Source organism: Cetorhinus maximus, chromosome 12 (genome assembly GCF_964194155.1).
Source record: "Cetorhinus maximus chromosome 12, sCetMax3.hap1.1, whole genome shotgun sequence".
Taxonomy (NCBI): domain Eukaryota; kingdom Metazoa; phylum Chordata; class Chondrichthyes; order Lamniformes; family Cetorhinidae; genus Cetorhinus; species Cetorhinus maximus.
The window spans coordinates 111,964,983-111,989,470 of record NC_135890.1 but is presented as its reverse complement, the minus strand read 5'-3'; the positions used below and the strand labels follow the sequence as shown (position 1 = coordinate 111,989,470).

At 48.9% G+C, this 24,488-nt stretch overlaps 1 protein-coding gene across 1 annotated transcript in view; it reads left to right on the top strand.

The window, feature by feature from the left end:
• The window catches only part of sgsm1a (small G protein signaling modulator 1a), a 150,458-nt gene that overhangs the window by 112,362 nt on the left and 13,608 nt on the right, over positions 1-24,488 (top strand). Inside the window, exons 16-22 of the mRNA XM_078554447.1 lie at positions 874-1,002; positions 4,316-4,498; positions 10,538-10,609; positions 15,584-16,816; positions 17,639-17,763; positions 18,119-18,201; positions 23,070-23,179. Coding sequence (XP_078410573.1) covers positions 874-1,002; positions 4,316-4,498; positions 10,538-10,609; positions 15,584-16,816; positions 17,639-17,763; positions 18,119-18,201; positions 23,070-23,179 — 1,935 coding nt within the window. The remainder of the gene's footprint in view (positions 1-873; positions 1,003-4,315; positions 4,499-10,537; positions 10,610-15,583; positions 16,817-17,638; positions 17,764-18,118; positions 18,202-23,069; positions 23,180-24,488) is intronic.

Sequence of the window (24,488 nt, the reverse complement as noted above, 5' to 3'; positions counted from 1 at the left end):
TCCTGTGTAATTCCATGGGCTGGATTTTACCTTTCTGGGTGGAGTGAGGGAGGCGAACGGATACTGAGCCGCCTGCTCACTCCTGCCCCCTGCTGTCTCAGCACGTCCAATCAAGCGTCAGGTGACCGTGCCCAATTGGCGCTGTCGGCCGGGATGCCGCGCGGCAGAGGGTCACGGCTGTGAGTTTAAAGGCTCCCCCTCTCAGAATCTCCCTTTTATTTTTTTCTTTACTGAAGCCTTAACGAAAAAAAAAGAAAGCTGAGAAATGAGTTAAAGAGAAACGTGCGGACACAGCCGCCTTGCCCAGCAGAGTCTGCTGCTGCGTTCAAGCTCGGTCCCGGTGACTTGCCCTTTGCCACCTTGTCATTAGCCGCCACAAAACGCCCCCAAACTCGTTTTAAGGCTGACGGCCAAAAAAAAAAATGCAGCGGGAAATGAGAACCTGCAGACGATTGGGTCAATGAGACGCTGGTAAGCAATTTCAAAATGGCGGGCAGGCTGCCCGGTTCCACGCCAGCCCACCTTCCATAATTTGAGAAACTGGCACGAATACGTCCTGTTGCCGACCTGATTGGGGGGGGTGGGGGGGTGGGGGGTCCTCCCCGATCTGTAGACTGTAGAATTCAGCCCCATGTGATCAAATGCCCAGTTGGCTCTTCACCATTTGGACACTTGCGCTGGACGATGTGTGAGGTACCAGACGGTACTTACAGCTGTGGAATTGGATTGGAGCGGGAGACAACTCCGTTTGGAGAAGAGGGGAAAACATGGAAATCAGGCAAAGACTGATTATCTGCTTTAAAGACCCATTTGGAACGTTATTAGCCCGTCTTGTGTTTTTTTTGTTTTTAATTTTTGAAAATGAAACTGCAGAGCTACGACGAACAGGAACTCCTGCGGCTCATTTACTACGGAGGGATTGAGGTGGAGATCCGGAGGGAGGTGTGGCCGTTTCTCCTGGGACATTATCAGTTCGGGATGACCGAGGTGGAGAGGAACGAGGTCAGTAACTGGGGGGCACTCGGTACTTAATTGACTTTCAGGAGCAGATTCCCCATCGTCACCTGCCTTCTCAATGTATATTTTAGAATAAACTGACCACGCTCTGGTTTATCTCAGCTTTTAATTCCCTTATGATTTCCCTGGGGTTCAGACCTGTTGCTCCCAGTGGCAATTCCTGAATAATTCTGCTTCCTCCTTACCTGGTTTGTAGATCCGCATTGCCGTCTCCCTTTTCTCATTGCGAAAAGTTTCCCAAAGGCACTCAGCCCCGTGACCAGCGCCAGTATTTCCCGGTCCCTCCCGACAGTGGGCATCTTCGCTGGTGGGACGGGAAACTTCGGGGAGAGAGAGAGAGAGGCCAAAGGTTAATCGGACTGCTGGCCGCTCCCGCAATTTTCCCGTCCCGGCCCGCGGTGATGCCCGCCCGCTGGCGGCAGCCGAAAATTCCGCCGCAGCCCCTTTCCGGGTTTAAGGGATGTGGGCCTCAGGGTGGCCCGGCGTGCCGAAGAGGTTGGAAAATCCCATGTGCGGTTACATCCAAAGCACAGAACTCCAGCACAACACGGCAGCCTCGTGTTGCCTCAGTGAGGGTAAATGTACCACTGCGAAGTGGAGGCTCAATCTCTGGTCTCAGTCAGGGTTGCAACAACAACAACAGTTTGCATTTACCCAGCGCCTTTAATGTGGGGAAATATCCCGAGGCACTGCGCAGGAATGCTGTCAGACAAAACGTTGGTACCGGGGACAGGGCTAACGGCTTCCTCAGAGGGGGAAGTTTTAAGAAATGGCTTTTTGAGGAGAGAGAGAGGTGGCGAGGTATGTGGAGGGAATTCCAGAGCTTGAGGTCCCGTAGAGCTGACGGCACAGCCGCCAATGCTGGGGTGAAGGAAGCACAGGATGGAGAATCCAGGCTTGGATGTGTGTACTCAGAGAGCTGTAAGGCTGGAGGAAATTAGAGACAAGACCATTGAAACAGTTTGAACAGGAGGATGAAAATTTTAAATTTGACACAAGGACATTACAGCTAGCCCCTGGTGTTGGGGTGCAGCAGGGTAGAAAAGTCAATCCGGGATCCTGCTTCTGTTCATAGAGGCGCGATGGCACAGAAGGTACAGCCCATCAAGTCCATGCTGGCTTTCTGTAGGACAATCCAGTCAGCCCCATTCCCCCACTCTATACCCGTTCAGCCCCATTCCCCCACTCTATACCCGTTCAGCCCCATTCCCCCACTCTATACCCGTTCAGCCCCATTCCCCCACTCTATACCCGTTCAGCCCCATTCCCCCACTCTATACCCGTTCAGCCCCATTCCCCCACTCTATACCCGTTCAGCCCCATTCCCCCACTCTATACCCGTTCAGCCCCATTCCCCCACTCTATACCCGTTCAGCCCCATTCCCCCACTCTATACCCGTTCAGCCCCATTCCCCCACTCTATACCCGTTCAGCCCCATTCCCCCACTCTATACCCATTCCCCCACTCTATACCCATTCAACCCCATTCCCCCACTCTATACCCATTCAGCCCCATTCCCCCACTCTATACCCGTTCCCCGACTCTATACCTGTTCAGCCCCATTCCCCCACTCTATACCCGTTCAGCCCCGTTCCCCCACTCTATACCCGTTCCCCCACTCTATACCCGTTCAGCCCCATTCCCCCACTCTATACCCGTTCAGCCCCGTTCTCCCACTCTATACCCATTCAGCCCCATTCCCCCACTCTATACCCATTCAGCCCCATTCCCCCACTCTATACCCATTCAGCCCCATTCTCCCACTCTATACCCGTTCAGCCCCATTCTCCCACTCTATACCCATTCAGCCCCATTCCCCCACTCTATACCCATTCAGCCCCATTCCCCCACTCTATACCCATTCAGCCCCATTCCCCCACTCTATACCCATTCAGCCCCATTCCCCCACTCTATACCCATTCAGCCCCGTTCCCCCACTCAATACCCATTCAGCCCCGTTCCCCCACTCTATACCCGTTACCCTGCACGTTTATTCTCCACAAGTGCCCGTGCAGTTTCCATTGACGTTGATCATCTCCACTTCCACCAACCACTCGGTGCGTTAGAAAAGCTCTTCCTCACAGCCCCCTGCATCTCATGTTCAAAACATTTAAATGAGACCCAAACACGCTGGGTGTTTATATTCAGAGTCAAATAATTCAGTCCTATCGATAGATGCAGCGTTGCTTTTCTTGGAACAACATCCTGGGGGTTACCATTGACCAGAATCTGAACTGGACTAGCCATATAAATACTATGGCTACAAGAGCAGGCCACTCACTAGGAATCCTGCAACGAGTAACCCACTTCCTGACTCCCCAAAGCCTGTCCACCATCTATAAGGCACAAGTCAGGAGTGTGATGGAATACTCTCCACTTGCCTGGATAAGTGCAGCTCCAACAACACGCAAGAAGCTTGACACCATCCAGGACAAAGCAACCCGCTTGATAGGCACCCCATCCACAAACATTCACTCCCTCCACCACTGACGCACAGTAGCAGCAGTGTGTGTATCACTTACAAGGTGCACTGCAGGAATTCATCAAGGCTCCTTAGACAGCAACTTCCAATCCCACAACCACTACCATCTAGAAGGACAAGGGCAGCAGATAGATGGGAACACCACCACCTGGAAGTTCCCCTCCATGTCACTCACCAACCTGACTTGGAAATATATCGCCGCTCCTTCACTGTCGCTGGGTCAAAATCCTGGAACTCCCTCCCTAACAGCACTGTGGGTGTACCCACACCACATGGACTGCAGCGCTTCAAGAAGGCAGCTCACCACCACCTTCTCAAGGGCAATTAGGGATGGGCAATAAATGCTGGCTTAGCCTTCAACACCCAAATCCTGTAAATGAATTAAAAAAAACTTTAGGAGCTTCTCCAGCGCTAAGATCACCGCACCAATGCAGTGTTTCATATTCTGTCTTTCCTGTGCACCACTGTTAACAACAGTGACTGCCTGGGCCCTAAGCTCCGGAGTTCCCTCTCCAAACGTCATGATCCAGCGATCACCCTGGTGGAAAGTAAGGACGTTCAGTCGGAATGGGAATGGCTTCTGACATTCCCTAAATAGCTTTGCACTATTTGCAGGCGGAGAGCTGCACGCTGAGCATTTAATGTTGGGGTGTTAGCACCGCTAGAATGGTGAGAATCTCTACCTTCAGGAGAGCGGTGAATTGTGGGGCGGGGGGGGTGGGATTGCGGAGGTGGGAGAGGGGAATGCTTTTGATAAAAGTTCTCAGCGGCTACAAGTTTTGTCCGGTGTAACCCCCGTTCCCTCCCGTTCTCAGGTGGATGATCAAATTCGGACCTGCTACGAGCAGACCATGGGCGAGTGGATGGCCTGTGAAGCAGTGGTCCGTCAGAGGGAGAGAGAGTCCCACGCAGCAGCGTTGGCCAAGTGCTCGTCCGCAGTCAGCCTGGATGCTCAGATGCAACGGATGCTGCACCGAGATTCGACAGTGAGCAACGAGGTGAGGGCCAGGGTGAGAAGAAGCGTGTAGATTGAACGAGGCAGGTAAAGCACCAGACACGGCCACAACAACAACAGCAACAACTTGCATTTGCGCGTCACCTTTAACGTAGCAAGACCTCCCAGGGTGCCTCGGGGGAGCATAATCAAACAAGATTTGACATCGAGATACTAGGACGGGTGACCAAAGACTTGATCAAAGTAGTTTTAAGGAACGCGTAAAAGGAGGAGAGAGAGAGAGAGAGAGAGAGAGAGAGTGAGGTTTAGGGAGAGAATTCCAGACAGCAGGGCCTTAGCAGCTGAAGGCACGGCTGCCAATGCTGGAGCGATTAAAATCAGGAATGCTCAAGGCCGGAATTTGAGGAACGCATTGATGTCAGAGGATGTGGAGGAGTTTACAGAGATATGAAGGGATTTTAAAACAAGGGTGAGAATTCTAAAATTTTCAAAACACAAGGAAGGATTCTGCTGAACTTCTGGTCATTTTATTCATCATTCTGAACACGGCTTGTCCAACCTATTCGCATGGGCGGTGGGGAGGGCACATTTCAATTTTTTTTCTCACATTTAGGGGTGGGGGGGGCGAATGAACAAATTTTGGAAAGATAAGGTTTGGCACCACATTAAACATGAATTTTTTTTAAAAGTATGAAAAGAAACAACTTGCTGAGCAAAAATAAATCACAACAATAAACTGATAATTAAAAAAACGAAGTAATAAATAAAGACGACTATTAAAGTGTGAAAGGGCGAGAGTGTGTGTGTCTGACTCACTCCCAGTCTCAGGGTGCTCACTCATTCACTCACTCACCCTCACCCCCTGTGAGAGTGGGTGACAATGCCTCTCGGTGTGTGGGGTGAATGAGAACCCTGAGACTGGGAGTGAGCCAGACACACGCTCTCACACACATTCACCCACCTCTCTCTCTCTCACTCACACCACTCACTCACTCCTCTCTCTCACACTCACACTCTCCCCTCTCTCACACACACACACACTCACCTCTCTTTCTCTCTCTCTCTCACACACACACTCACTCACTCCTCTCTCTCACTCACACTCTCCCCTCTCACACACACACACACACACACACACACTCACTCCCCTCTCTCTCACTCACACACACACTCACTCCTCTCTCTCACACTCATACTCTCCCCTCTCTCACACACACTCACACTCACCCCTCTCTCTCTCTCTCACACACTCACCCCACACACACACACACACACTCTTACCCCACACACACATACATACCCCTCACATGCACACTCACCTCTCTCCCACACACACCCACCCACCCCTCTCTCTCACACACGCTCACACTCACCCATCTTTTGAACACACACACATACACTCAACCCCCCTCTCTCACACATGCACACTCACCAATCCTTTTCTCTCTCTCTCACACACATACCCCTCCCTCTTGCACACACAGACACTCATCCCCTCTCTCTAACACACACACACACTTCCCCCTCTCACCACCCCCCCGTCAACAGGCTTGCTCCCTGTCACCCACCCTGCCCTGACACACACTCACTCACCCATCCTCTCTCACACACGCTTACTAAATCTGCTGGGCCCATGGGGTGGGGTGCGATGAGAGCGGAGGAGAGACCTGGAGTGAGGCTTGAGGCCTAGCGGCATCCAAACACGGGTACTCACTGCGGGGAGGGACGCAGCCGGAGCCGGGGGAAAGGGGCCAAATCCGGGCCAGAGCACCAGAAGCTGCGGAAAACTGTGGTGAGCGGGGGCCTTGCGTGCTCCAGAGTCTCTCTATCTTCACAAACTCACTGCTACTCACGACACAGCCTGTTTCTCTCCCATGGCTGCTGTTGATAGGCCCCATAGTGACCCCATCAGCAGCAAACATGGGAGAGAAGCTGTGATTGGAGGAGCAATTCCCTGCGGAAATCTTCAGACTCACTGACCCATCTTACCGTCATTTTCACCAATCGACCTGGGGGCCACATAGGCCGCGGGTAGAACAAGCCTGCTCTAAGCTTTCGGCCTTCAGCTGGGTTTGTTGGTTAAATATGTATATACACGTATTTGCCCCAGTTCCAAACCAGTCGTGGAGCGGTTATGATACTGAACGAGCAACCCAGGATCCAGAAGTCCAAATCCCAAAGTGAAAAGTTGTAAGGTTGAATTTAATAGTCTCTCAACTTGTGTGTTGACATCTGCTAAAATGGCCACTCCTGCCCGACATGGAAAGGAACAGCCAACCTCCCAGCATGTCTGCCATGCACGGGACTGTGGCCTAGCACTTCACGGTTGAACCTTGCGCATCTTCTAAGGTGGCCTAACATGTCACTCAGCTGTAAAGTCACTTGAAGAAAACACGCTACTATCTTTTATGGTGAACAGGGAGGAGCAAGAAATGTGTCCTTGTCACTATTGGAGGAGGTTCTTGTGGAGCCTACAAGCCACCATGGACCAGCTGTGCCAAGGGGCCTGTGTTTCTGTGCTGTACATTCTACATGTAATTGCTTGGATGTAAGAACAAACCAAGATCAAAAAAAAACAACCGTTAAATGGTTCAATACTTCACCAAGCCAAGAAAATAAGGAGGCCCCTGGCTTGGTACCTATTTTGTGCTGAGTTAGCTGACCTCAACTGCAGGAAGCTATAATCCACCTTGGCACTGTGGGCTTAGAAGCTAGAGAGGGGTTCCCATTCTTGATCATTGTCCAGGAAAGCGATCTTGTGTGTGGTTCGTCAGGTGAGAATACTTCTGGCCTTAACTAAAACGTCTTCCATTGCCATAACAACTGCCAAGTTGGGGCAGAGTTTTTAGCTCGGTGTGTGGGCACGCGCCTGACCCGCTTGAGGGTAAAATAACACCTGATGGCGTCGGGCGAGCGTCCTGATGTCATCCCGCGCTCGTGCGATATTTCAGTCAGTGGGCGTGACACTTAAGAGGGCAATTAAGCCCATTAAAGTTTCAAATGTCCCCGATTTTTCGGGTCTGTCCAGCCTTACGGTTGGTGGATGGACGAATCTGCCAGGCGGACTTTGCATTTTTGATGAAACCTCATCCAAGGGTGGGACGAGGTTTCCGTTATTAAATTGAAAAAATAAAAATGTACGGACAGAATTTTCATCATGTCTATGTTCAGGTGACTGATTCTGATGCATGGACATTTGTTTTTTTCCAGATTTTAAAATCTTTCTTTATTGTTTTTAAATTCTTCAGCTCTCTGAGGCAGCTCTCTGCCTTCAGGGAGCTTTCATTCCACGTTCCCCTGCTCCTGCGCTTAGGTCAGTGGCCTCACCCCAGCGGCGCCGAGCTTATCAGTGTGAAATCGCGGTCAGGAGCCGATTGCGGGTGGGTAGTCCGCTCCCCGGCCGCTCCCGGGCCTGCCAATTGCGCCTGCCTGTCGAGCTGAAAACCCTGCCCTCGATGTCCAATTTGCATGGGGAGGATGACCACTTGGCTTCCACAAGGCTGCTGACTCCCCTTGTTGTCTTTCACCTCGCTCTTCATTCTGAACCTGATGTTGCCTCTCCCACCTGTTCACATTACCAAGTTGGAGCAGTAACTGCCCTCCCCAGCAACCATCGACAAACCCTTTCCTTCTGCCACAGCAAATCCATTGTAAGCATAATGACTGCTCTGAAAACAACGGTGTCGGTTTCTCACCTGTGTTGTCTGGCACGAAGAAATACTATTATGAAGAGGGACTGTTTTTTATCATTAGAATAGAGGGAGATTAAAGGTAATTTGATGGAAACTTTTAAATTATGAAGGGATGGAACAGACTAGATAGAAGCAAACTGTTCCCAGTGAGTGATGGGGCTATAACAAGAAGCCATAGATAGAAGATTAAATGTAAAAGCGTTGGGGCAGAGAGCTGGAGAACTCTTATTACACAGACGATTGCAAGGCTGGAGAATGTAGGGACTTAATCAGAGATCATGTCAATATTTAAGAATAGGTTAGGTAAGTGGTTGAAGGAAATAGGGATAAAGGAATACAGCAACTGGCTTGGCTCATGAGATTAGCACAACAGCTCCTGTGAAAGTTAAAATCTGACATGGACTTGCTGGGTCAGCACCTATTTCTATGTAATACAGCCTCCTTCTTCTCTCCTCTGTTACCCCATGTATATCCCTTCTCCATCCCTTCATTATATCCCCTGAAGCTCATGCACACCCCCGTCCCCAACTTGACCTTTTTTGCAATATCCCTCTAAAACCCAAATCCATCTCCCTCACTGCTCCCCAACTCCCCACTTCCAACCCCATCAACAGGAAGGATTTCCCAGGGGGTGACAGTTGCTGTCTCCTGCCCCTGCACACACTGTAGGTTTCCCCGCACTGAGTTCTGACGTGTTTTTTTTTTGTTTTAACTTCTCTCCTTCAAGTTTCTCCCTTCTCCTGAAGACTTTGATCCCCTGACCATAATAAAAATGGCCAGCGATTTCCCTCCAGCATCTTATCCAAGTGCCCACAGCTTGCGAGTGAGTTTTGGCAGTGAGGATAAGCCAGTTTGTGTGCAACATGACCACGCTTGACATCTACGCCCTGGCACTCCCTGTAGCAATGACTATATAGCGCATGAGAGTGGCAATCTCTGCTGGCACCAGACCTGAAACCAGGAGCTCTGTGGTTGACTATACGCACCTGCTGCAGCCCAGGCTGAGGACAGCCACCTTAGATCAAGTTCGGATGTGAGACCTTCCTGGCCTGTAATGGGCTTACAAATCCGTCTCGCCTGGATGGTTAAACTGGCCCATTTAATTCCGCATTGAGTAACTTCCCTCCTGGCTCCCCAAAGCCTGTCCACCGTCTACAAGGCACAAGTCAGGAGTGTGATGGAATACTCCCCACTAACCTGGATGAGTGCAGCTCCCAACAACACTCAAGAAACTCAACATCATCAAAGGCAAAAGTGCCTGCTTGACCGGTGCCCCATCCACCGCCTTAAACATCCATTCTCTCCAACCCCGGCGCGCAGTGGCAGCAGTGTGCACCACGTATATGCGCACTGCAGCAACTTGCCAAGGCTCCTTTGACAGGTGCCTTCCAAACCCCTGACCTCTACCATCCAGAAGGAAAGGGTAACAGGTCGATGGGAACACCACCGCCTGCACCACCTCCAAGTCACTTACCATCCTTACCTGGAAATATATCGAGGTTCCTTCACTGTCACTGGGTCAAAATCCTGGAACTCCCTTCCTAACAGCGCTGTGGGTGTACCTACACCACACGGACTGCAGTGATTAAAGAACGCAGCTCACCACCACCTTCTCAAGGACAATTCGGGATGGGCACTAAATGCAGGCCTAGCCAGCGAAGCCCACATCCCGTGAAAGAATAAAAAAAGTAATATTGGCCTTTGGCTGCTTTTCAGCTTCCCAGAAGAAGTTACTTCACATTTCACAACGAGCACAACAGAACCAACGTGTATGAAACAGTCAATCTGATGCACACACGATTCCTTCCTTTAGGGTTTAAATTGAGTAGCAATGGAGAGAGCTGGCATACTGAATCAGCGCACTGCCATTCCATCTCGGAGAGATGGCTTTCAGTTCGGACCAGCCTGATGGAGTGGGTCCACCCTCTTGACTGTCCAGATGCAATGACCCTCGATGGTCTTCAGTTAGATCCAAGAGCCCAATCACATTCCCTGAAATGATTCCAAGAGGTGGTCCTGCTGTTTGGCAGGTGTTTGAGAAGGTGAAGAGTCAAATTGATACAGTATAGGGTGTGGTCCAGTGTAGGCATTGTTGGGCAGCAAGATCAGAAATGTTGCAATGGGGCAGATATTGTTAAACCTCATTTAATTTGTCTATCTTTGCTCCTTACCCCTTTCAAAAGAAAACCCACGGATGCAGGCACTCATGCCTTGCAAAGGACAAAGGTTGCTGGTACCAATTTTAGATACCTTACTCAGTAATAAAACACCCACTGTTGCTCAACATTAATTCAATGGCAAGAAAACGGCAAAAAACTGATGTTTTAATGTTTAATTGTGCAATTTCTCTTCCCTTCACCTCTCTAAGTGACTCTACTCTCGTATTCCAGTCTTCCCAGAGTTGTGGCTCAGACAGTCAGAACCATTTGCGTCTGCAGAGTGATTCAAGCACAAGTACGCAGGTGAGTTGCACCCTTGTGGCCCCAATTGCTCTTCCTGCAGCCTCCACGACTGGGAGGTCATGGCCCACAGCTTGGGAACCCCTGCTATAGGAATTTCCAAATAGGTGAGTTGAAATGGGCCGTATGGCCTTCCTTTTCTATGAGAGTGGGTTGATGGGTTTCTTGAACAACGCCAGAAGGTGTTGAAAGGTCTTTCATGCTGAAGGGACTGAGATAAAAACTACCCAAGTTTCCAGAATGTCGTAACTCCAGTTCTGACTGTGTTGGGCTGTCTGGAAAGCCTATAGAAATGTGACAGACTCACAAAGTTTAGAGGCGACAGATCTTTATGACAAGGTTTCATTCAGCTGTAAGGTCCCACGTTAGACAGTGATAGACGAGGGTCTCTTAATGTGTCTCAGTGGATAATTGCAACATATGGGCCATCCAGACAAATTCAATCCCTGCTCTGTGCCCAGTCAGTGGGGTGGCAGTGTGGTGGGGTGGGGTGAGGGGGGGAGACGCAGTAGCGGAGACACTACAATTGGCCTCAGGACCCATGGTTGAGATTTTAACACATTTACAATCCATCCACTTGCACAGTGTTGAAATTGGGCTGCAGCAGTTGAAAAGGTGGTGGGGGCGAGGGCAGGGGGGAGATAAAAAATCAGGCTGAATTCCTGCTCCCGTCGGGTCATCCAGCGGATGGCGCCCCCACATGGACACCACACCCCCTCTTCCCTAACGGGGTAGACTTCGCATGTGGACGATAGTTGAGAAAGAGTTTGGATTTGATGTAATCTTCCATGGGTGGTAGTCTTGAGTTGAGGCACTGGAAGAGGTCACCATCTTGAGTAGAATAGAGGACGGGTTAAAACGGCAACAGGGAAGAAATGAGATTCTCCCAACCATGTTCAATTGGCCAGTAAGGACCAATTTACCGCTTTGTGTCCGTGCTGTCCTGCTGTGCTTATGTGACTTAGAAGAGGCGACAAAACCCAGAGTCTGATTTTGTTTCTGAATATACTGCTTAGCTTTCAAGTATAGTATACCTGAGCCCAGACTGTTTAAAATCCCAAATATAGTGCATTTTCAGCAGAGGAGGAGAGAAAATTGAGAGGCTGTGGTGGAGTCAGGGGGAGCAGGGTGGTGGGTTGGGGGTGGCTGGGTTGGGGGTGGTTGGGTTGGGGGTGGTGGTGGTTGGGGGGGGTGGGTGGTTGGGGGCGGGCTGGAGTGGGGGGGGTGGTGGGGTGGGTCCCAATGTAGAAAAGAAGTTAATTAAAAGTGTGCAGGGCAAAAGTCATATTTATGTTCAAATTCTATTAACCATCTTGGGCGCTGGCAGAATGTTCTGTCTTAGTGGCAATGATGAGTGACTTTGAAACATTGAATTGAGGTTATCTCAATACATAATTATATGTAACTATTTACACTGGGTAAATGGTTAATAAAAGCCAGCAATATTTGTATTCACTAAGATATTGGGTTTAAAGAGCCATTTAGATGATGTCATCAGCCATAGTAACAGATATTATTGTGTTATGACAGTTTCACTGTCCAGGATGAACCACCCAGGGCCCTCGTTGGTGTAAATTACAGTTGCTCACGTCGCCTGTAGGACTCTGCAAAAACCGTGACATTGACATAAAGGACGCAGACATTGTTAGTCGTTAACTAAGGCCCTGTGACAGCAGTACCCAAGCCTAGGAAATGATTCACTGCTGCCCAGTCAGGCTGAAAATGGTGGCGCCGTACCTCCCCCCCTCACCCTCACCCCCTTCCAGGAGAGAATCACCTCATGTAAACCTGATACCCCCCTCGACAAAGCCTCAGGAGGTAAGAGAAATGTGGAAGAAGAATAGGTTATTGGCCCCATCAAACCTAGTTCAGCTCCAGAGAAAAGGTTTGGTGCAAATACTTGCAATTGAGCAGATGTGCGATGACCAAGATTCGGAATGGTCACCTTAATATGTTGCCCCCCCCCGCACCCACAGACATTTTTAATCCCTGCCCAAGAGAAACATTGAACTTTTTTAGTGGCCTCAATCTACGGTATACAGCCTCCAATCCTGCTCCCAATTAGATACTTGTTCAGTTTCCTCTCAGGAATATGTTGCCTTTCCCAATGCTGCACCACAAGGTTGGAAAAGATGCTGGTGCGCTGATTGACTTCAAGTTCTTGGACACAGAGCCAAGTCATGTAAAAAGCATAAATATAGTCAAGTGGTGACTGGGCCCAAAATTCATCGATGTCTTCTGGGCCTGGAATTCGTTTCACTTCAGCCGGTGAATTTAACATGGGGACAAAATGAGAACATTGCGAATGAAGGAAAGTTGTACAAGGGAGAGAACACTGAACAAAACAGCAATATAAGGAGGAGCCTTGGGCCTGTGTTGAGTTCACTGATCTCAGGCAAGAATGCTTGGCCCTAAAATTGGGCTTTAAGGCCCATGGACTAGAAAAGAATGCATTTGCTAAGCTTTCTGTCCTTGATTGCTCTCATAGGCCTGGATCTCCGCTCCTGAGCTGGGGCATTTGGAACAGCTCCACAAACCCCCGACCTGGGAGAAAGTTCCCCGGAAGTAGGGATTTTCATTGCGGGGCAGTGGGGTTCTCTAGGAGTCAGGTCCACTGCCCCCAGAACAAGTGCGAAGGTTGCCAGGTGCGGAGGCGGGCTGAGCGGAGGGCCTGCCCCTGTGCTTCGACACTGTGTCCAGGATTTAAAAGAGAACGATGAGACAAAAAACAGCCCTCCAGCTTTCACCCTTCACGCCCCACGCACTGCCCATGCTCCATCTATGACAACCCATGCCACCTCATGCCCTCTATCCACCTCCCACGGCCCCTCATACCCTCTGTGCTAACCTGTATCTCTCTATCCACCCCCATGCCCCTTTATAGCCCCTATGCCAACTTAGTGCCAGCTCATGCCAACCCATGCCCCACACCCATAACCCTTTTCCCTTACACATACCATGTCAACTCACTCAGTATCCACACAGGACACATGCTGAGTTTAAATAAAATAAAGTTCCAGGTGTTTATTGCAGACTTAATTTTTTTTTAAAATCCATAAAAACTAATTCACTACATTTACATTCCCTTAAATACATCCTTATAAAGACAAATATTTCATTCAAGTGCTTAATCCCTTATAAAAATAAACATTGGAACTCATAGTCCCACTTCAAAGAGTCCACTGGGAGCTGTCAATCAATCTGTGAACTGGAAGGCACCCTACTGTGATAATGGAAGGTTGTGATAACAGTCATGCAGCACTAATTCAGTAATGGTAATCTTCAGGCTTACATCAAAAGACGGAATCCCAAGGGTACCTGACCTCCCCCAAAGGCGTCCTGGGACCATATCAAAAGGAGTACCCTATCTCTCCAAAGGACTGCACAAAATTCAGGCCTGCTCCGACCAAGCCTAATCTGCACACATGTTTCACACACACCTGGGCCACCAAAATCGGATTTGAGCAGAGGCAGCTGCTGATTTATATGGGCAGCTGTCTCTGCGAAACACCCAGGCGCAAATCCCGACCCAGGCCCATTACCACCTCTGTGAAAATGGTTGGTGCGGTGCTCTGGGGCGGGCCTTACGATTTTCGGCCTCTTCCACCACCTTCACAACAATGGAGAGACTCTGCATTGTTGCGAAAATCCAGGCTGCAGTGTTTCCTCCTGCAAAATACACGTGCGTGGATGTTGAGTTTAAAAAGGGATCGGTTTTGTCTTTGATGCCCCAGGCCTCTGGTTGAACAGCCTGCCGACAAACGGGGTCATTCTAACCCAACCCCAGCCTGTAAGAGCTAACAGGATTGGATCACCCCATTTTACACCCCGCCCCGATTTCATGTTCAGCCATGGCATAGTGGGTTGTCCTTTGAATCAGAAGGTTGTGGGTTCCAGTCCTACACCAGGGCCTCAGGCATATAGTCTAGGCGGACACTCCAGTACAGCACTGAGGGAGTGAACATCTTTCGGATGCGACATCAAATTAAGACCTTGTCTGCCGATTTTAGTTGAAAGATCCCATAGCCCCATTGGAATAAAAGCTATGGAGGTCTCCCCAATGTCCTGGGTCAGCATTTCCGCCCTAACTAGCATCTAGAACAAACCATCTGGACATTATTTCATTGCCAGATTGTGGGAGCTTGCTGTGCGCAAGTTGGCTGCCATGTTTCCTACATTACAACAGTGACTCCATTTCAAACGTAGCTCATTGGTAGTAAAGCGCTTTGGGATGTCCCATAATCATGAGAGATGTTACCGTGAATAAATACTTTTTTTTTATCTTTGGTGTTAATGAAAAGTAAAATCAGGAGGTGGTAGGGGTCAATCGGGCAGATTCCTCCTGGTCTTGTCATGTTGAAATAACCCCCCCCCGCCCTGCCAAAAGGTGTAGCTCACTAAAGTGAGGGACTGGAAATCAGTTCCTGCCCCTAGGTACAGCTCTCAGCAGCCAAAGGGCAGCAAGCGAGAATTTTTAAAAATGTAATGGATTTTTAAAAAATGATGTGACCCCCCGCCATGTCCCCCTTCCCCACTCGCCTTCCCCCTTAGCCGCCCAGCGCAAATTATACCCAAGAAAAGTTTCCTAAGATAGTAAGAGGCTTAAAACATCAGAAAACAAACCGGATATGGCGAGGAACGGAAAAACCAGAACAGTCAGCAGAACTAGGCACGTGAGAATCAGCAACATTGAGGTGACGTTGTGAATGACGTTTAGGATTGAAAACAGCAAGACCACTCACAGACCCATTTAAACTCAAGGGGGCTGTGTTAATTTTTCAACTGACGCACGACAATAAGCCACACGTTTAAACCAGAATACACGACGTTCAGTGGCTGATTGATTCGACTCTCGGATGGATGAGACTCCTGGGCTGAAGGGAGACTCGCCGGTTCTGCTCGTGTGAGCCGCAACCACCAGGAAACTTACAGCTTGCTGTGTAACCTTTATTGGCTCTTTTTTTTTTTTGCTCTCAGGTGTTTGAGTCTGTGGAAGAGGCTGAGGGTGAACAAATGGAGAAAGAAATGGGGACCGACGGTGATAAACAGGCAGTGCCCGTTCCAAACGGCGCCGTGCCGAATGGCACCTACTCGCCAGACTCTGGCCATCCATCCTCTCGCAACTTCTCTACAACGTCTGGCTACTCGGAGCGCAGCTTCAGCACCGAGGAGGTGATACAGTGCAGCCAGCAAACAATGGCACAGAGACGGGGAAGCGGGGTGAACAAAGCAGAGGAAGGATTTCCTCCCCAAGAGGAGTTACAGGAAAATATACCTCCCCAGGAGCAGCTACTGGAAGTAGTTCCTACAGCAGATAGATCCAAAGCAGCACTCCCGGTGGCAGATGGACCTGCAAAAGTAGTTCCCGTGACGGTAGAATCAGAAGAAGTAGTTCCTGTGGCCAATAGATCTGACGTCGTAGTTCCTGTGGCGGATGGATCTGAAGAAGAAGTTCCTGTGGTGGAAGGATCAAAAGTAGTTCCTGTGGCAGAAGAATCAAAAGTGGTTCCTGTGGTGAAAGGATCAGAAGTAGTTCCTGTGGCAGAAGGATCAAAAGTGGTTCCTGCAGTGAAAGGATCAGAAGTGGTTCCTATGGCGGAAGGATCAGAAGTAGTTCCTATGGCAGAAGGATCAGAAGTAGTTCCTATGGTGGAAGGATCAGAAGTAGTTCCTGTGGCGGAAGGATCAGAAGTAGTTCCTGTGGCGGAAGGATCAGAAGTAGTTCCTGTGGCGGAAGGATCAGAAGTAGTTCCTGTGGCGGAAGGATCAGAAGTAGTTCCTGTGGCGGAAGGATCAGAAGTAGTTCCTGTGGCGGAAGGATCAGAAGTAGTTCCTGTGGCGGAAGGATCAGAAGTAGTTCCTATGGCAGAAGGATCAGAAGTAGTTCCTTTGGTGGAAGGATCAGAAGTAGTTCCTGTGGCGGAAGGATCAGAAGTAGTTCCTGTGGCGGAAGGATCAGAAGTAGTTCCTGTGGCGGAAGGATCAGCGGTAGTTCCTGTGACAGACAGATCAGATCCTGATCATGAGGAGTCGAAAGACAACCTTCCTCAGTTTAAAATGGAGGACAATATGACTGAGCAGGAGCTGGTTGGACGAGAAGCAGCGCTCCCTATTGGACCAGAAATGGAAGGCTTTTGTCAGCAGTTGAGCATGGCTGAGAGCAATGCTCATGCAGCTTCTCCAGCCTCCTCCACTGGAGTAACGTACGCTGTGAGTACTCTTAGTCAATGAATACCACGTTGTTGCTGCTGTGGGAGAGCCAATGAGAGCTCTCGTGTAATTTGCCTTCTTTAATTCAATCCCAAAAGTTTGGTACAAAGCCAGTAGATCTGTACGGTGTTACTTTTGTATTTACCATGAGCTAATATCCTGCTTTTAAAGCAAAATTTCTTATGTTTATCAAAGGTGAGGGATGCTGACAGAGGGGAAGGGAAAACATTTTCTATCCCAAGTGCTCAGTTTCCACACTGATAGGCAGGCGAAGGCTAACTGGTCCATCGAGTTTGCCTCACACTCATGACAGTCAAAGCTTCAAAGCTAGACATTTGGATGTTTCACAAAGGCCAAAATTGGACTGTCAGATTCAAAACCAAACAGATGCCAACCCTAAGTCCCCTTGACAATTCACCAGTTTATTTATAAATCACTTGGAAACCTATCAGCCAATATTTCTATGTTCCTGAACTTCCATTCAGCCTTTCCCCACTTGACCGATTTAAGGACTTCCCCTGTGATCTAGAGGCAACGATCTGAGTGTCTAGAGCCATGTCTCATCCGTGGAAGGCATTGTGCATTAAATCCTCATTGGGCTGTGTTGCTATGGTGCCACTTGGCACCATTTCTGTCAGAAGCTGGCCTGTTTCTTTTCAATGACGAGAATGTAAGAGCAAAATACCGTGGATGCCGGACATCCGAAATAAAAACAGAAAATGTCGGATAAAGCCGGCAGGTCTGGCAGCGTCCGTAGTTAACGTTTCACATCCGTCTGTTTCTGTTCGTAAAACTAAAGAGTGTATTTTTTTAATCTTTCAGCAAGAATTGCTGGACATGTACACCATCAATTTGCACAGGATAGAGAAAGATGTTCAACGCTGTGACCGTAACTATTGGTACTTCACGCCCGCTAATCTGGAGAAACTACGCAATGTTATGTGCAGGTAAGTCTTGTCTGTTTTGATTTTTTTTGTTTTTAATAAGCTTCGATACAGCGACACGTGGAAGGCCGAGAAGTAACGTTACCTCCTGTGGGGCTGGTGAGTAACGTTCAGGTTGGATTGTGAGGAGGGCGATCGGCGTTACATCAAATCTTAAAGAGTTCAGGGATGGGAGGACAGCTTGAAGAGACCGGGCTCTTTACTTTGGAGAAAATGCTGGCTTAGAAGGGATAATGAACAAAACGTCTAAAATTTATGAAGGGACTTGAATGCAACTTAGATTAGACGGGAAAGATACAGACCGTGGGACCAAAGTTCACGTCATTAATTATTTTGACATTGTTTGCTCCTTCTGCAGTTATATCTGGCAGCACTTAGAGATTGGTTATGTGCAAGGAATGTGTGACCTCCTGGCCCCTCTGCTGGTTGTCCTGGACGATGGCAAGTTTATGATTTAATTAAATTTACTTGTGGCTGAGCAGCTAACAATCTTTTGTTTTCAGTCAATATTAACTTAATAATAATTCTAAAGTGAAGTAATCCCGCTAGGATTTTGACGTCCGTCTGGTTGTTTTGCGGCTGCAGTGTAAGTAACTCAGTTACTTCTGCGGACGAGGCTGCTGTCTGGCAGTGAGGGGCCTACAGCTCTGCTCTTAAACCCACAGCCGCAGGAGGAGGCCTATCAGCCTCGTGGTTCTTGCCCTTCAGTTTGATGGTGGTGGATTCGCATCTTAACGTCATCCACTCACCTTTGTTCTTTCTCCCTGAAAACCCTTACCTGTCAGCAAATCGAACGCCGACCTCAGTTTTGAAAATTTCAAGTGACTCCCAGCCAGTCAACAGCTTTTTTTGCGGGAAAGAGTTCCAGATTTCCTCTGCCCTTTGTGTGCGGAGCTATATTCCGATGTCACCCCTGAATGCTTGCTTCTAATTTGAAGGTTATGCCCATTTTATTCTGGATTCCTCCGCTGACTGGCTCCTAGTTTGAGCATGTTTTAAGGCTGGGCTGACTGGCTTCATTTTTAAGCTCTGGAACTGATACACGAGCATTAATATTAGACTAATTACAGCGACCAGACATCCTGGTTTTCTGGGACAATCCCAGTTTTACATTAAAGGTCCTGGCGTCCCGATGGTTTTCTCCAGAATGCTCAGATGTTTGGCTTTTCACCTCTCTTGCCTCTCACGCAGCATCAGTGTCTCTCTCTCTCTCTCTACACCGAGACCCCGCCCTCTGTACCCTGCCCCTCACGTTCCGTTTACTGTCGGGCAGCCAACGTCGGCAGGAAGAGAAACGCTCTCTCGTGCCGCGCCGCGCCGCGCTCTGCCGAGCTGTGCTGAGACCCTCCCGCGTGTGCAGAAAATAATCCTTCTCGCTGGCGTCGGAGCCCTGAGGGAATCCAACTGGCTGATGGCAGAAGGTTGACAACGGTGCTCACCGACTGGCAGCCACACTTGTAGAGGTAGCACCAGTCGGCGCCGAGGGGAGGTGACAGGCAAGTCCTGTTGAGCTGTGAGATGCAACCAAACTTGGTCATTTGGTTTGAAGATCGTCGCGTGCTTTCCTGTGCCTCGCGGCTCTGGTTCTTCACACTTGAGGTAGGCCCGCTGCTTGCCGGCATCTGGCTGGCTGAAAACATCTGTATTTTATTGTTAGAAGTAGAAGAATCCATCGTGTGTAAATGCCCATGAACGTTAACGAGGCTTTTAAGTGTTCCAATGATCTGGCATTTGTTGATAATAATGCTGTTATGTCACTGAGGGGCCCTGACTCCCCACGCTCCAGGTCCCACTCCCTCCCGCCCGATCAAACAGTTGCATAGGGTGCCCAGCCCCTTCGCCCACCACCCCCCTCCCCAACTCCAGCCTGGGAACAAGGTTCAAAAATATCGATGGAGGAGGAGGAGGAATGAAGATTGGAATCCAATTCCCCTTTTTCTTTCTTTTGTCATTTTCTAAACTAAGTAACACAACCTTTTGAAATGGAGAATTGTCCATCCCCAAATTCAAAACAAATAATCGTGCACTGATTCTGTCGCTGGCGGCTGAGATTAATCAGTTGCCAGCAGACTGGGGAAATCAACTGCTGTTGAGTTGACCTCCAAATTCCTTCTGATATTTGCAATCTACAAGATACCAATATCGGACTGAGCCTTTCACGGTCACCGGTCGCTGTAGACTATTCCAGCAGTTATTTACCATGTGACAGGAGGGACCCAGGATATCTCCCCTGACTGACTGAGCCTTTAGGTCCATTGTCACCAGGCATTATAATGACAATGGTCTGCAAAAGGCTCAGTCTGGTGTTGTTACCTTTCTTCTGAATTGCAGCTATCTGCCGGAACAGTACGTCCTCTGCAGAAGTAATTTGGAGGTCAGCTCCACAGCAGTTGATTTCCCCAGTCTGCTGTCAACTGTGTAATCTCAGTAAACCAGCAACAGAATCGGTGCACCATTATTTGTTTTTACTCTGTAAGAGTCTAGCGATGGGCAATTCTACATGTCAAATGGTTGTTCCTTAGCTTGGAAAATGACAAAGGAAGAGAAAAGAGCAATTGGATTCCTCCATCAACATTTCTAACCTTGTTCCAAGTTCTGAAAATACCCGAAGAGAATTGTGGGGACCGTTCAGTGGCACAGGGTTTTGGTGCTTCATCGTACATTGGCTCAGATTTCATACAAACAAGAGCCTTCCTGTTAACGAAAGAGGAAAGGCTAAAGATCAAGTCAGTCCAAGGCATCTGACACACTTTCTAATGCCCAGCTGATCAGCGGTGTTGGCAGAAACCTCAGAGAAGCTCGAGCTATTATTTTCCTGGCTAGTAGACAGCACTTCAACCATGGGGAACCAAAAGAAGGACAAATAGTTTTAAAAGGGCCAGAGACAGAAAAGGTGATTTATTTACTCCTTGCCTGACATTTCTAAATTTACTGTCCGACAAACATTTTCATAAAGCTCCCGTGTAAGGGATCAGTAAGTGACATTGGTCAAGATTACGCATTGCACAGTAAAATTACAGTGGAATAGAGGATTCTGGCTGGGTCCTTGTGACAAATGTAAGCCTTGGTTCAGTTTTTTTTAAGAACATGAGGCAGAAATATCGTTAAAACAAAAGACTATGGTTTTTAACCGCTGTCTTCAATAATTGGGTGTATTAATACCGTTGCCAACTCTGGCTGGACATATTCCGATGCTGTCATCACATCTGCCCCTCCCCCAGACTCCTGCCATTGGTCGCCCAATGTGTCAATTATCGTGGAGCCCGCCTTCTCAAGGCTTTTCAATGTGTCCCAGTTTTGCCTTTTGAAAGTCTGGTCACTCTAACAGTAATGAGAGTGCTCAGTTATTAGGGATGGCACAGGTCTGGCCCCTTCCTCACTCCTGGGCTCCTGCTCACCCGAGCCATCTTCTGCTTTATCTGGAAGTCAGAAATGGACCGTGTTCACAGGGACACAATGTATGAACCTCTAGTTAAAGGGGGAGGAAAAACGTATCCAACATCACCCTCATCCTGATGGTCACCCTTGTGTTTGGCTGCATCGAGCTGCGCGTTGACCCACAGGACGCAAGTGCCACTACGTGCTGAGGTTCTACCTGTCCCCGGTATTGCGAAGGACGGGTCTGGCCACGCTGTCGCGGAACGCTCCAAGTCGTTGGACCGTGCCGTACCACCTGTCCCTCATGGAAAAATTTATGCAGAGAACCACCTTTGACCACAAGCCCATCAGGCAATGGTCTGCACGTAACGTCCTAGAGGCCTTGCGGGAAAAGGAGAGGGTGGGTCCTGTGGGATAGTTCCCCGAGCAGACTGTCAAAGTCATTTGACAGAATGCCTCATCGCCGGAACTTTCCACAAGCATCAAGACGTAGCTTGGCTGGTGGTGAGAAAGGCCCTCCCCGTTAGATCCTTCCAGCACGCCTGGAGTCTCACCCCCTCCGAGGTTAACCTCGAGGTGGCAGTGGTGGGGAAGAGACCGTTGTCCACCTCCTTGTGGAATGTGCCTTTGCAAAGAAGGTCTGGGGAGAGACGCCGTGGTTTTTTGTTGAGGTTCATCCCGAGCAGTTCCGTGAAGCAGGACTCTGCACTACGGGCTGTTCCCAGGGACACACACCGGGACAAACATCAATAGTTGTTGGAGGATTATAAACTCGGTGAAAGACGCTCTTTGGTCTGCCCGAAACCTGCTGGTCTTCCAGTGTAGAGAGTTGTCCTCGAGCGAGTGTTGCAGACTGGCACATTCCAAGGTCCAGGACTATATGCTGAGGGATGTACTAAAGCTTGGGGCAGCCGCTGCAGAGGCCCAATGGGGAAAGGTCACTGTCACAGACTTTTCAGCCTTAGTGCACCGAAGGGCTGGAAATTGTATAGACCCCCCGGGCTGTATGACTCACATTGAATGTATACAGTAAATATTACATGTACCACAATTGGATTGAAGCACCTCAGAGTGCAACATGATCTATGTAGAAAATTTGAATACAATTGCACTTTCTGTGATGGCCATTTTGACATGTTTTGTAATGTTCTTTTAGATATTTTATGAATGAAGTATATTTTTGCCAACAAAGCTCGGGATGGCATGGTGGAGCGGGGAAGGCATGGGGAGGTGGGTATGGCATGGTATAGACAGGATGGCATGAGAGGGTGGGAGAATGGGGGTGACATAGGAGGGAGGGAGGAAGATACGGAAAGGAAAGAGGTGAGGAGAGGAACGGCATAAGAAGGAGGGAGAAAGTGGCTTGGGTTGGGAGGTTGGATGGACAGCATGGGGGAGTCGCGCATGGGAGGGGATGGGATAGCATGGGAGGGGGGTAACATAGGGGAATGGCACTGGAAGGGACAGCTGGGAGGGATGAAATGGAGGATGAGGGTGGCATAGGAAGAATGAGTGGGATGGGGGATGGGACCGCAATGATATGAGAGGGATGAAAGAAATGGGATGGATACGGCATGAGAGGGATGATTTGGGAAGGCTGGAGTAGCGTTGGGTTAGGTATTTAAAGCAGTACAGTTCCAGCACAGATACAGGTACAGATTTGCTAATTTCATCGCAAATGTTTTGCAGGTCTCTGCTAGTTAGGAATAATTTAGTTGTTGCAATATGAACCTGGAATGAAAAATGCAATGCTTGTCTTTGTTTCCAACCTGCAAGTGCACAGTCCAGTCATAGGATTGAAAATGAGGAGTCAGTGCTTTGAGAAGTGTGCTTTTTTGATCCCCACCCCACCCGTGGGGACATCTACAGATGAACTTGCAATCCTTCTGCTTATTCCTCCCTCACCATTCTGCCTTGCTGCCCTTGTACAGAGGCCATGGCGTTCAGCTGCTTCACCCAGCTGATGAAGAGGATGAACCAGAACTTTCCGCACGGAGGGGCCATGGACACTCACTTTGCCAACATGCGTTCTCTCATCCAGGTACACTTCGCTCCCCCTCATTTTACCCTTTACAGTGCTGTGGTACCAGATGTTCATCACACAAGTTGCCCGAGGCAGAAAAATTATTGTTTAAACTTGTATCGAACCTTGGTTTGACCACAATTGGAATACAGTGTATAGTTCTAATCTCCATATTATTAAAACGATATAGAGGCACTGCAGAAGACTGCCACATGGATTGGTTGAGCTAAGTAGCATTGATGTTATTTAAATGGAGAAATACTGAAGAAAGCTGCAGCACAGAGAGATTTGGGGGTCCTCGTGCATGAATCACAAAAAGCTAACGGACAAGTGCAGCAGGTAATAGGGAAGGCTAATGGAATGTTGGCCTTTATTTCAAAGGGAATGGAGTATAAAAATAGGGAAGTCTTGCTGAAACTATACAAGGTACTAGTTAGACCACACCTAGAATACTGTGAACAGTTTTGGTCTCCTTATCTAAGGAAAGATACACTGGCATTGGAGACAGTCCAGAGAAGGTTCACTAGGTTGATCCCAGGGATGGAGGGATTTTCTTATGAGGAGAGGTTGAATCAGTTGGGCCTGTACTCATTGGAGTTTAGAAGAATGAGGGGCGACCTTGTTGAAACATATAAGATTCTTAGGGGGCTTGACAGGGTGGATGCTGAGAGGTTGTTTCCCCTTGTGGGAGAGTCTAGGACCAGAGGGCATAATCTCAGAGTAAGGGGTCGCCCATTTAAAACAGAGATGAGGGAGAGTTTCTTCTCTCAGAGGGCAGTCAATCTGTGGAATTCTTTACCGCAGAGGGCTGTAGAGGCTGGGTTGTTAAGTATAATCAAGGCTGAGACAGACAGATTTTTAATCAGTAAGGGAATCAAGGGTTATGGGAAAAAGGCAGGAAAGTGGAGTTGAGGATTATCGGATCAGCCATGATCTCATTGAATGGTGGAGCAGACTCGATGGGCCGAGTGGCCTACTTCTGCTCCTACGTCTTATGGTTTTATGGTCTTATGCTTTTAAGTGGAAGCTAGCTAAGTACATGAGGGAGTAAGGAACAGAAGGTTATGCTGAAAGGGTTTGCTGAAATAGGGTGGGAGGAGACTTGGATGGAGCATAAACCACTTGACTTTAATTCTGTTTCTGTGCTGTACATTCAATGTAAAAGCCAGCTCCTTTAGAGAAAGAAATCGCTGTCGTCAGCTGGTCTGGCCTGCATCTGACTCCAGACCCACCATAATGTGGGTGACTCTTAATTTCCCTCTGAAATACCACTCAGTTCAGGGGCAAATAGGAATGGACAACAAATGCTGGCCTTGCTAGCAATGCC